Below are 13798 nucleotides of genomic sequence, written 5' to 3'. Positions count from 1 at the left end.
GGCCAGCCACCCAGCTACACAACCAGCAATGGAGTAAGAAGGAAAGAAAGGTATATAGACTAGAGAAAGATAAAAACCCAGAGGCAAACGGTAGATGGGACAATTTAAGTTAGAAAAGCTGGCTAGACACAAGTCAAGATAAGACTGGACATTCATAAGAAAGGGTAAGTCTCCATATATTATTTGGCAGCTGGGTGGTGGGCCCCCAAAGATAAACAAGCAAAGATTAAAGAATACCAACTCCACTCCTCCCTCCATCCCTTCCTTCCAGCCATCCTTGCTCCTTCTTCATAAACTGACCTTTCTTGAGCAACTACGATGTGCTAATGTGATATACATCCTGCTAGTTGTGTGCAGTGCGGGGTTGAGAGGAAGCAGGCAATACTAAGAGAAAAAGCCAGCAATGCCTGCGACCGTATAAATGAACCAGAATAAAGGAGCAACGTGACACGAAGTCCATTCTCCAGATCTTGGAGGCACCATGCACCTTCATAGTTTAGGGGAAACTTGTGTTCATAGTTCCTGCTGTGATTTAGATCTGGAGTACCCTCAGATGCTGTGTGTTCTAAAGGGGTGTTCCCTGGAGTCCATTAATGGGAGGCGGCTGAACGTTTAGGAGGTAGGTGTGGTCCAATGCGGCATGTCTTTGAAGGGACTTATGGGACTCTAGGCTACTGTTTCTCATTTTTATTACTCATAGTGAGGCGAATGGTTTTGCCACAAGCTAGTGCCATGGTTTGTGACCTTACCACAGGCCCAAAGGCAATGGGGGCATTTAATTGATTGATCATGGCCTGGAGGCTCCAAGATGGAACCAAAATAAAGACTTTTTCTCCCCTCAGCATTTGTGATAGAAACAGAAAGCTGCAGAACAGAATTCCTGATATTGATGCACACATATTCCAGACTTTCCCTGTCCTCACTGGACACCGTTTTCACTTCCTGTCTTTGTGCTTGCACCACTGGACTTTACCAGAATGACTGACAGCTTGAAAATGCTATTTGTATAGGTGTATTCAGTGGTTGAGGGTCAAGTGCTTTTTGAGTTTTCACAGATGATTTTTGCTCTGTAACTATAAAAGCTTCCTGATACTTTCACCACATTGGAACATGGCATTGGGAATTTGTTTTCTCAAGCCACAGCATTCAAAACAGTAATCTGAAAGTGCAATTATTATCGCTTTTCCTCAACAATTTCTTATCATGAACTTTAAAAAGAAGTTCTGTTCCACATATCTGATAACCTTTGCCCAATGGTGTTTGTTTTCTCAAAACTGTGTGACTGCCTTATTCCTTCAGATCTGGGCTTTCCTACAGTTTCTGACAATGAGACTTCCTTTACCTGCCTGTGGGAGGCTACAAACTGCTCTGTAATAAGGAGCTGGAAGGTGTGTGTGTGTGTGTGTGTGTGTCTGTCTGTCTGTGAGTGTGTGTATGGGTGTGTATATATGAGAGTGTATGTATGTGAGTGTGTGAGTGTGTGAGTATATGTATGTGTGTCTGTGTGTGCATGTGTGAGTGTGTGTATGTGTTTGTGTGTATGTATGAGAGTGTGTGTATGTATGAGTGTGTGTGTGTGTGTGTGTGTGTGTGTGTGTGTGTGTGTGTGTGTGCTATTTTAATATAAAATTGAGTCCTGGCACATTTTTTCTCCAGTCCCTTACCCTCCTCGCTGGATTCCCATGTCACCTACTGCTTAGTATAAAGCTCTTCAGATGGCTGCCTTCAGACCTCCTGTCATCCTCTCCAAACCTGACTTTCTTGCTGTTCATGACAGTTCCCAGAATAAAGCCTTGCCTGCTTTGAACATTCTAAGAGGTTACTTGATGGGCTAGAATGTTGTGATTGCGGGGAACTGGAATGTTGCAGGTCCAGGGCTAAATTATCTTAGACTGATTACCTTTAGCCTCATGAATAACCATTTTTTTTTTCTGCCTACCTCTGCATCAACTGAACATCTTTTCAGCTGTTGGGGAAAATCTTTTTTTTGGAATGTAAATACAAACAGACCCTTAGCTTCCACGGATTTACAGGCTAAGAATGTTGTCAGACAGTATCTGATGCCCCTAGCAGGGAAATCTCTGCTGGGCTGTAACCCATCTACCTGATGTCTCTACCAATGTATCTGGAAATGCCTTGATTTATTGCTTTCTTTTGTTCTGTAACTATAAAAGCTTCAGGAACCTGCTACCATGTTACACAGGGTATTTGGAGTAACCTGAACCTGTGTTCCCAGGCCATGGTCATTCACATTTGGTTCCAGAGTAAACAACCCCCTTAGGATCTTGGCTGAGGGCCATGCTTATGCACCGACACCCAGGCCACTCCCTCTGAGGGATTCTAACCAGCTAGTCCCACTGCCTGGGATTCTTCACTTAGATGGTCATGACGCTACTAACTCTGATTCCTCCCATCTTCCCTCTCAAAAATCATCTCCTCAGCCCACCCTATGCACACCAGAGCCCCAGCATCCCTCCTTGCCTACTACTATATAACTACTATATAACTATGTTTTATTCCAGTGACAAGTTATTTTATTTCTGAACTTGCTTGTTTATTACTTGACAATTGTGCCTTTGCCTCCCTGCAATCAGTTTCCAGGAGAACAGTAACTTTTCTTATCCATTGCTGTCTCCCCAGAGCTTGTCTCAAATTGACCAAGACAGGTCCACACACACTTGCCGGGAGACTAAGGGGAGAGGAAGGCTCCGCTGAGAAACAATGACAGTCTTGGCTGATGTACCCAGCCACTTCTGAACGCCTTTTAAAATCACATTCGCTAGAGAAGCCGAGAAGCTAAGGAAAGGGTTTCCCGGGAGTTAACACAGGTTTCTGGGATGTGAAAACATTTATCCAATCAACTTTGTTTGGTCCAAATGGGGTTAAGTTTAAAGAACCCTGTAGACGCCGTAGATGCGTGCATGTTTCACCCGTTTCTTAATTGACTGAAGACACATGAGAATTACCTGAGAACAGGTACCTCTTAGCCTGGCTGTGCTTCATTTTACCCTGTTCGTGGAGCAGTTTGACGGCAGCTTTAAATATTGTTTTGATTTCGTCTGATATTTCTTGCCACGGCCTCTCATTTTCAGGACCGGCAGGAGGCTGCATCTAGGAAAAGTTGAAAGTGGAAAAGTTAGCCTCAAACTCAGGGAAGATCAGCCAGGATTTCAGAGCAAGACTGGGTCTGCCAATGCTACGAGAGCTGGTCTCTCCAACGCCTCACTTCCTCTTCCTCCTCCCTCCAAAGTCCCTGAAGTAAGAAATCATCCTCATGTTACATGCAAACTTGCCCAACTTCTGAGGCTCTCTGGTTTCTTGTCTTACCATATGGTTTCGTCTGTATGAGCTCCTTCCTGTGGTGATATAACCAAGAGGTCCCTTATCAGGAGCTGAGGAGATGGAGGTGCTCACCCTGAACTTTCAAAGCCCAGTGTCTGCCTTGAATTTTCAAAGCCCCAAACTGTGAGCAAAAAGGAAATTCTTTTCCTTAGAAAGCAGCCAGGCTTTTATTTTACTATTTTGTGATAGTAACAGCAAATAGGACTAAGACAGGTTTTTTTATTTTACCATAGCTTTCCTTCTTGCATTTTGATTTTAAATGTCATAACAATATAATCTTTATAATGTCCTCTAAAGAGGAGAGAAGAAGAGTTAAGGAGGTGGGGAGTCTGTGTGCCACCATATGTCTTTAGTTTTTTCTTTTTTTTTTTTTTTTGCTTCATTTTTTTTTTTATAATCCTCTAAGAAAATGGGAGGACTGTTTAACAAGAAAAAAATATTTATGTAGTCTCAAAACATTTAAAAGTCTCAGCTGGGCGGAGGCGGCGGCGCACACCTTTAATCTCAGCACTCGGGAGGCAGAGCCAGGTGGATCTCTGTGAGTTCGAGGCCAGCCTGGGCTACCAAGTGAAGTCCCAGGAAAGGTGCAAAGCTACACAGAGAAACCCTGTCTCGAAAAACCAAAAAAAAAAAAAAAAAAAAAAAAGTCTCATTCACACATTTATTTCTTCAACAATAATTATGAATGATTTATGCATAAAAAGCTTTGGACATTTTGAGATTGATTTACATTTCCCTGGAGGACCGTAGACATAAATGGAGACAAAGCAAACAAACAATTAAATAGTCACATAGGAGCAAGCGTCCCCAGAACACTGTGTAAAACAGCTCCTTGTGGTTTCACTGTCCATGCTCTCTACATTTACTACTGTCTATTCAGCTCTGGATGCTGTGAGTTTACTCTAGTAGCCCCATCTAGGAGAGCACTGTTGTTATAGCTATGTTAAGTAATGGCAGTGTGTGTGTGTGTGTGTGTGTGAGGAAATCAGGGACTTTGACCTGATTTCTTCAGCACAAAGGCCATATCAGAAAGACAAACACACAAGAATGAAGATCCATGGATAAACTATCACTCTTCTCCTCTTGAAGCTGTCTGGGTACCAGTTATATCCAGGATGCTTGCTTTGGAGGACAGATGGATATACGTCTTCTTAAAATATAACTCTAAGCATTCAGAGGAACAAACAGACTCACTGTGCCCCTCTTTGTCCTTTGCTCAGTTTTAAAAGACAAATAATAGATCTACTTAGAAGCCAAGTTGGACAGGAGGAGAGAGTGAGGTATAAAGCAGTTTACTCTCTGATTCTACACAAGCTACGAGAACATGTACTGTTGGAACCGTTCAAGGAAAACCATCCACAATTTACTAAAAATGTGCTATCAAAAATGCACTAAAAATGTACTATCAAAGAGTCCATAAAATAGTGAAGCATATTTTTTAAAAGGATCCATGAAACAAACACACAAAGAACAATAAAAACCAAACACACACACACAAAACTTTCATGAAAGAAAATACAAGCCGGGCGGTGGTGTCGCACACCTTTAATCCCAGCACTTGGGAGGCAGAGGCAGGCGGATCTCTGTGAGTTCGAGGCCAGCCTGGGCTACCAAGTGAGTTCCAGGAAAGGTGCAAAGCTACACAGAGAAACCCTGTCTCGAAAAAAAAAAAAAAAAAAAAAAAAAAGAAAAAAGAAAAGAAAAGAAAATACAACTGTTGAATTTGGAAATCAGTCTGTTGATAGAGTAGAAACAGCTAAAAAAAATATTAATAAATTGGAATAAAGACCCGAAGTACTTTTCTGGAAAGCAGGAGAGAGAGAGAGGGGAGAAAATTAACACTGTGAGGGAGAATTGAGATACTGAGAGAGACTGAGACTGCTCTGTGGAAATCTGATTGAGGAACCGAAAGGGAAATATGAAGTGCTCTAGTGTGCGTCCTGTTGCTGTGATAAGCATCATGACCAGGAGCAGCTTAGGGCAGGAAAGGGTTTATTTGGCTCATGCTTTCAGGTCACAAGCGTGGTTAGGGCAGAAGCTCAGGCAAGAACCGAAGCAGAAACCACGGAGGAACGCTGCCCCCTGGCTTATGCTCAGCCAGCTTTCTTACATAGCCTGGGGTCCCTGGCCTAGGGTGGTATTGTCCACAGTGCATGGAACCCTCACTGTATCGGCTAGCAATTACAACAATGCTCCACAAATCTGCACCGACGCCAATCTGATGGAGGCACATCTTTCAACTGAGATTCCTTCTTTCCAGGCCATGTTAGGTTGGGCCAAGTTGACCATACAAACTAACCAGGATGAGAGGAAAGAGGGGTGTTAGCATTTGGTAAGATAATGGTGGAATCATTTTGAGAATTAATAGGGTAGGTGAACTTACAGATGATAGGCATGACATATGCCAACCAGAGCAATTTAAATCATGATGTTCTCCTATCCTCCGAGAGAGTTCATAACCAATAGACTTACATTAGTATAATTTACCATAGATAGACTCCAGAGGGAAGGAAAATTACCCTAGAGGACAGTCAGAGAAGGCGAACTTACTGAGTTCTTGTTGCTTCTTGTCACCTCTAGCCTGGGTCTGAGGTAATATGCTGCCGGCACAGAGTTCTCATCTCGACAGTACCAATCTTCCAGTAACTTCGTCTCTAATTTTGCCTCTACAGCAGCATCCAAAATCATCTCAAACTCCGAAGCTTCGACTTCCCCCGGGATTCGAATGTTCCCATATTTTTCACCTAAAAGTCCCTGTGTATCAACAAGAAAGTTCATTTTATACCCACAGCATGGGGACACTCAGGAAATATTAATAAGCAGCAAGACACATTGTTAGGTCGGTTTTTCTTCCATAACATCATGGTGTATGCTTGTTTTCACAAATACAATTAGATCAACTCTAAGTATAATAAGTTACTCAATATACTGAACAATTAGTTTGCATATTCTGTTAGATGACAAGGTCTAAAGTTTTATGGCAATTTCTTCAGTTTATATAACAAAACAGAAGCTGCTCTATGCTGATGTTTGTTGGTGCCAAAGAAACATGCTGAGCCTTACAAAAGTTTCAAACACAGGAATTGTTGGGAAAAAAAATTTCAACACAGGAATTGCTCTGCCAAGAATGATGGTGTGACTCTCAGCCCCAGATCCACATCACCAGGGGGACCAGAAGGCAGCCTCACTGGGCACAGTGCTACCACTAGCCCCCTATACAACTCAAATGTACACAGAAAGCATTGCCCCTACTAGACTGGCAAAAATCCCCACAGACAAATAAGCAAAAAATCCCCTTAGTGCCACCCGAAGGCAAGAAATAACCACGCAGTGCAAATGGACAGGTAAAGTAAGCCACGATTTCCTGGGCTTTCGGACTCTCCCATCGGACTTGAGAGCAGTCAAATCCATGGATCGGTTTCTAATGTTGGCTCTGAAGATAACGTGCCTTAGCGTCACCCAGCATACTTGTTGAAATGGAGATTCCTAGTCCCTTCTCAGACATAAAACATTGCAGGAGAACATGGGAGGAGTTCAGGAATTTGGATTTTCTTTTAAAAAGCAAAACTAGAGTTTATTAAGAAAAGACTAATATGGAATTAAATTTAAGCACAGGCGGTAAGCATGGGAGGGAGACATTGACGAAGAGGAAGGCAGCGCATACCCTGGAGCAGGGCAGGCATCTCAAGATAACCAGTCTAGAACTCACATTTTCCTTCTTTTGTTTTTTTAATTAATTAAAATTTTTCATTTGTTTTACATTTTGACCACAGTTTCCCCCTCTCTCCTCTCCCTCCCTCCTCTCCTCCTGTTCCCTCCCTCGCCTCCCCTCTGCCTCCCCCATCCACTCTTCCTCTGTTTCTGTTCAGAAAGGGGTAGGCCTCCCAAGGATGTCAATAAAGTATGACATATCAAGTTAAGGTAGGACTAAGCTCCTCCCTTTGAATTGAGGCTGGGAAAGGCAACCCAGTATGGAGAATAGGCTCCCAAAATCCAGCTCACGGTTTAGGGACAGACCCCGATCTCACTTCTAGGAGTCCTACAAATAGATGAAGCTACACAACTGTCACACATATGTAGAGAGCCTAGCTCGGTCCCATGCAAGCTCCCTAGCTGTCCGTTCAGTGTCTTGTGAGCTCCTATGAGCCCAGATAAGTTGTTTCCCTTGTGATGACCTTGACCCTCTTGGCTTGTATAATCTTTCCTTCGTCTCTTCAACAGGATTCCCGGAGCTCAGCCCAATGCTCGGCTGTGGACCTCCGCATCTGCTTCCATCAGTTATTGGATAAAGGCTCTATGATAACAATTAGGGCAGTCACCAATCTGATTACAGAGAAGGCCAGTTCAGGCACCCTCTCCACCATTGCTAGGAGTCTTAGCTGACCATTTCGGAATTAGGGAAAAACCTGGTGCCAGGGAAACTCCTAGGAATCCACAAGGATGACCCCAGCTAAGACTCCTACCAGAACTCAGATTTTCAAGCGAGGTTTCAAGTGAGTCTCAGTTTCAAGAGGCCATGCTTGTGTGCACTGGGTCTCATGAACGATGTTTGGCAGGTACTGAAGGAGAGGAGCTGGGAACAGAGCGGATCATTACAAAAATCGAAATCTATTTAAAAATAATTGTTTCTTTGAGTGGAGCACCTGGCACCAAACAATATAGTTATTTGATCAATAGAGTAAGGCTAAATGCACCATAAAGATGACTAATGGAAAAATTTCCGTATTCAGTTCGAATAATAAGTGTATATTGGGAGCCTACTACAGAGTGGTAACACAGAACTTTATAGAAGTAATAGCAGGCTGGATAGGTCTAAAATTACTTATTGGATTGTTCTGCCCTCGTCCCTTTCATCTATTGATTATTCTTTTAGGTGGAATGCTCATAAATCACGAGTTAGTTATTTTTTTCAGGAATCTAAGACAAGAGTCTACCATCGTTTTATCTTGTTATTTGAGAGACAAAAAAAAAAAAAAGAAAGAAAAGAACTTTGCTGGTACATTTTTGAGGAAGACATTTTGGATTCTTTGTATTTCTAGGTCTAAGGTAACACACAAGTTGTTTGTAAAACACAGGTATTTATCAGGGATGGAGAGCCTCGGTGTAGAGTGCCAGCCTAACACAGTTACCAAGTCTAATGTGATCAATAGGGCGGAGCAGGCAAGGAAGCCACATCATCACAAGCTTTGCAGGAAGACTCTCTGGCAAAATGGAGTCCCAGTGAGGCTCTTTTGTGATTAAGCAGCCATGGGAAATACCCACGAGTGACCTTGAGGTAGCTGCAGACACGATGAACAGAAGGCAGCTTCTCTACCTACTGGTTCCTTCCACCTCCCATGTTCTGCATCCTTCTGGCTCCAAACACCAAGTTTGTTTTGTCTAGACAAACATTTGCTGAGGAACCGAGGGACTTCGTGCCATTTTGCATTTTTATTAGCAATGAATGTGCCTGGAACCCGAAGCAGAAGAAATGCATAGGAAGAAAATAAATTTTAGTTTCTCACTGCATGGTGTAAGCAGTCAGTCCGTATACATAGAAACAGAAACATGAGGTTTTCCTGCATGCAGAACACCATGATCACCTCTCTCTCCCACCCCATCAAATGTGGAATATATGTTGGCCCATTTTTAAACACTGAAGGTAACTTATGTAAGTTAGGTGGGGAGCAAGAATTTGGTGGTTCAAATACAATCTAGAAAAGTGTAAGAAAAAAAATTGAGCACTTTCAGGCATAGTTTTGGCACAAGCAATGCTAGTGTAAGAAATATATCATGATGCTTTGGCATTTGTCGGAGGTGGTGATTACAAAACACTGAAATGTATCGGATGCCGCTGGATTGTTTGCTTTACAATGGCTCCTTTAAAAGTATTTTATTTTATTTATTTATTTTTTTAAAATTTTTATTTATTATGTATACAGCATTCTGCCTGCATGTGTCCCTGCAAGCCAGAAGAGGGCACCAGATCTCATTACACGTGTTTGTGAGCCACCATGTGGTTGCTGGGAATTGAACTCGGGTCCTCTGGAAGAGCAGCCAGTGCTCTTAACCGCTGAGCCATCTCTCCAGCCCAGTATTTTATTTTTATAATATGTACCTGAGTGTTTTACTTGCATGCATGCATGCATGTGCACCACATGTGTGCCTGATTCTTGTGGAGGCCAGAAGAGGCCTTGGATACCTTGTAGATGAAATTATAGATGTGAGTCACCATGTACAAGCTGGGAACTGAACTTTGGTCCTCTAGACGAGCAGCAAGTGCTCTTAATTGCTGAGCCATCTCTCCAGGCCCCTTACATGGCTCATTTTATGCTATTCGAATCTCATCACAGGTAAAAAAAAAAGGAGAAAGAAATGGCCCCCGAAGACTGAGCTCTTCCTAACTATGAGCTTCAGGGCATAAAGATAAAGGATTTCTTTTTCTTCCTTCCTTTCCTTCTGTACCTGGCGGTATGGACACATCTAAGCCACTGCTTTCAAAGGCTTAGAGATAACATTTTCTTTCCTCTCCATTGATTGACTTTTCTGTTCCATTGGGCAAATATTGATCTCCCTTCCCCCTGGCTCTGTATGTACGATTCACTCTGCCTGGGCTTGAGCACGTTTGGGTATGGGCCTGGGTATGAGGGTATGTAGTTTTTCACTGGAGCAGACAGTAGAGAGACTGAAGGATCCTTGAAGGGTTTGATGAACTATGTGTCTGGAAACAGACTCATTATGGGGTTATGGGCTTCATTCTTTATAGGGAGGTAGCAGGTGCTCCCTGGGCTGCTGTTCATGAGCCAGCACTCATGAGAGTATCAGGAATGAAGAAGAGAGGTGTCTACCCTACCCTGACCCCTGTGCTGGCAAAAACGCATACTCTGCAAATGCCGCATTCCCCGCCTCAATCACCACGGGTGAGACAAACCCCCTCCTTCATAAGCGTCTCTTCTCCTTCTTAGGAGAAAACTTCCACTTTAAATGTAACTTTCCCTTCCAGGAGGTCTCATTAGCATTTGAGGCTGTAAGCTGGGGAGGGTTGCTGAAAAGGATCCCCAGGGTTCACAGGCCTCGAGTCGTTTACCCCAGACCACTTCTCTCGGAAGACACGGCAGCACCAGGGTTTGCACAGGGGACTTTACATTTAATAACCCCATTCTTCCTGTTCATTCAGCTTTAGACATGCTCTCCCTTCTCAGAGTGACTTTGACTGGTTGGTTTCCTTGTGATGGCTCTGCTAGCCAGTGCCCTTCACGGGGTCACCCAGTGCGGTTTGTGCGCTGCACAGTCTATGAGGTCTATGGATTTGGTATTCTTTCAATCAATATACGGTTGAGGGTTGGGACAATGTGGTTTGGTGAATTCTCGGGCACACACAACTAATGTTTCTTGTTAGTGCTTCACTGTGGAGCAACCAAACTTTTTTATTTTATTTTTATTTTCGAGACAAGATTTCTCTGTGTAGTTTTGGTGCCTGTCCTGGAGCTTGCTCTGTAGACCAGGCTGGCCACGAACTCACAGAGATCCTCCTGTCTCTGCCTTTCAAGTGCTGGGATTAAAGGTGTGCGCCACCGCCGCCTGGCCGAGGAACAACCAAATCTTACCAGCAGCAACTTCTTAATGTAATGTTCTGAGTGATGGGGAAATAGAAAAGTATCCACACAACAATTTAAATTTCTAATAAAAGATAAGTCATAGAAGAAGTACAGCTTACTCAAACTTTGTAAAAGCATCATAGGTTCCAAGAAGAAAAAGTAAGTGGATGGGTAATTCTAGGTGTCAGTTTCACTGAATCACAGGCAGCCTAGATACCTGGCTAAGCATCACTCCTGGGTGTATCTGGACAAGGCTGACACTGGAATCGGTAGACTGATGAACACAGATTGTCTTCTCCTAACTGGGTGTGCCCCACCTGGTACTTTGAGGAACTGAAGAGTACTGAATGGCATAGACAGGAGAATTTGTTCTCCTGGTCTAACTCCTGAGCTGAGACACTGACTTTCTTTTGTCCTTGGACTAGGTCCTACACCATTGGTTCTCCTGGATCTCAGAACTTCAGATTTGGGCAAGAATCACACCACCCACTTTCCCGAGCTTCACGAAGCTCACACATGGCAGTTGTGAGTCTTTTCAGCTTTCATAATTACAAGACAAGGGCCTATTCTTTATAGTAAACCAAACACACACACACACACACACACACACACACACACACACACACTCTTCGTTCTGTTTCTCTGGAGAATTGTGACTAGCACAGGGGTCGTGGGAAAGTGGCAGTGAATTGGGAAGTAATGACAAGTGACTAAAATTAGTTACAAACTAAATCATGTCCACATCAAAGACAATCCAGATGTAACCTTGTAAAAAGGCCAGATTGCCATCACTGTCTCAGTTAGTTTTCTACTGCTGTGCTAAAACACCACGCTGAAGGCATCCTGTAAGAGAAAACATTTAACTTGGGGCTTACAGTTCAAGAGAGAGTCCATGACCATGATGGCAGGGAGCGTAGCAGGCAGGCAGGAACGGCGCTGGAGCAGAAGCCGAGAGCTTACATCTTTAGACACAATCACTAGACAGAGAAAGCTAACTGCAAATGCTGTGGGATTTTGAAGTCTCAAGATCCACCCCCCCATGACATACCTCTCCCAACAAGGCCACCTCTCTTAGTCCTTCCTAAACAGTTCCACCAACTAGGGACCAAGTATTCAAACATAAGCCATTGGAGGTCACTTTCATTCCAACTACCACAGGCACCAATTGATAGAAGGATAATGTCTTGAAAGTTGTCCGTATTTCTATACTAGAGTTCTTTTCTTTCTTTTTTTTTTTTCAGATTTATTTTTAACTTTGTGTATGCACGTATGTCTGCATGGGTGTATGTGCATGGGAGTACAGGTATCAGCAGAGGCCAGAGGTGTCAGATCTCCTGGAGCTGTGGTGAGCTGCCGGTCATGGGTGCTGGGAACCAAATTTGGGTTCTCTGCAAGGGCAGTGCAAGCTCTTAATAGCTGAACCCTCTTTCCATAGTCTGACAGAATGCCCGAGAAAAGCCATTTAAGGAAGGCAGGATTTGTTTTGGCTCACGGTTTGAGGACATAGTTCATCAGAGCAGGCACCGTGTGGTGGTGAGAATAGGTCTGACCACGGGGGCCTTTGGCCACATTGTGCCCAGTCAGGAAGCAGGAGGGGTTGACTGCTGCTGCTTCTCAGTTTACTTTCTTCCTTCTCCCTTTCCATTCGGTTTAGAAGCCCAGTCCATGGGATGGGGGCACCCATGTTCAGGCTGGGTCTTGCTTGGCTCCTCAGGAAAACCTCTTTGGAAACTCTCCTAGCCATGCCCAGAGGATTTGCTTCTAAATCCAGTCAGGATGGCAATGAAGATTAACTATGTTAAGAATGGGTAGTACTGGATATGTTTAGTACATGAATGTACGTACTTTTCATCTCAAAGTATTTCATCATCCAGGTAACTGATAATTTATGATGGGCTTGATAGTTATAATGATTACATATTTGCTGTCACTGTCTACAGCAAAAAATTCATCTTTTTTTTTTTTTTTTTTTTTTTTTTTTTTTTTTTTTTTTTACAATTTATATATAGTGAGCCCATGGTTTCACATGCCACAGTGTAATTCCTTGAAACAAGATAACAGCAACAAAGACAATTGCTTACACATGCCATGAGTGATGCAGGCACAAAGCACACAATGAACAGGAAAGCGTCAACGTAAGATGAGACATGCTAGGTAATTGTAGCAATGATGGGAGCGAAGTCAAAGACTAAATGATTCTCTAACACATTTGGCAGAGTAGAATAATTAAATTGATGTTTCAGTAAAAATTCTTTGACAGCTAACAATTCTTAGCTTTCTCAGAATCACATCATAGTCTTTCTGGAAGCTGACATTCATCATTTAATTATGGTTATTAAATTTACATACTTCCACTCACTGTGGAACAACTTTTATCAGTCGTGATTCTGCTATGTCTTGCTTGTTGCAGGGTGCTTTTGTCTGGAAGGCAGCTTCATTCCTTGGACAGTGCTGAAAATGGCCCTTGCTCTCAAGAGCATCAGAAGAAGGGTACTTAGTGGTCATAGGGTGGAAGAGCTGGCTAGTAGAACCATGTGGGGTGGAGTCATCTCCGAGTTCTCAGTGTCACAGTACAGATCACAGTCCTAACCTTAGCCATGGAGAACCACAGGACAGGGGATGACTGAAATCCCAAAGTCTAGAGAAAGATGATCAAGGAAGTGGCTATAGACCAGGAGCCAAGGTTTTTGAGAGGTCACGGGGAGAGCTCTTGGGACCTATCAGAAGCGAAGTCTCTCTGTGGATTCAAGTGCACCCAGGAAGCAGTTAGGAATGTGGAAATGTAGGTCAGATGAGGAATCTGGCTAAAAAAGTAGTCTTGGAAGCCAGAAAATATTTATTCAATCAATATTTACTGAAGGTGCCATTTACCTTGCAGG

General features: G+C 43.2%; 1 protein-coding gene across 1 annotated transcript in view; it reads right to left on the bottom strand.

Annotated features, from left to right (window-relative positions):
- The window catches only part of Nwd2 (NACHT and WD repeat domain containing 2), a 155032-nt gene that overhangs the window by 11811 nt on the left and 129423 nt on the right, over positions 1-13798 (bottom strand). The window contains exons 4-5 of the mRNA XM_028868140.1: positions 5893-6096; positions 2967-3111 (exon numbers count right to left, since the gene is read on the bottom strand). Of these exons, the coding sequence (XP_028723973.1) occupies positions 2967-3111; positions 5893-6096 (349 nt within the window). The remainder of the gene's footprint in view (positions 1-2966; positions 3112-5892; positions 6097-13798) is intronic.

Source organism: Peromyscus leucopus, chromosome 10, assembly GCF_004664715.2.
Source record: "Peromyscus leucopus breed LL Stock chromosome 10, UCI_PerLeu_2.1, whole genome shotgun sequence".
NCBI classification, from domain to species: domain Eukaryota; kingdom Metazoa; phylum Chordata; class Mammalia; order Rodentia; family Cricetidae; genus Peromyscus; species Peromyscus leucopus.
Note: the sequence above shows the minus strand (reverse complement) of the source record. Positions and strands in the feature narration are given on the sequence as shown.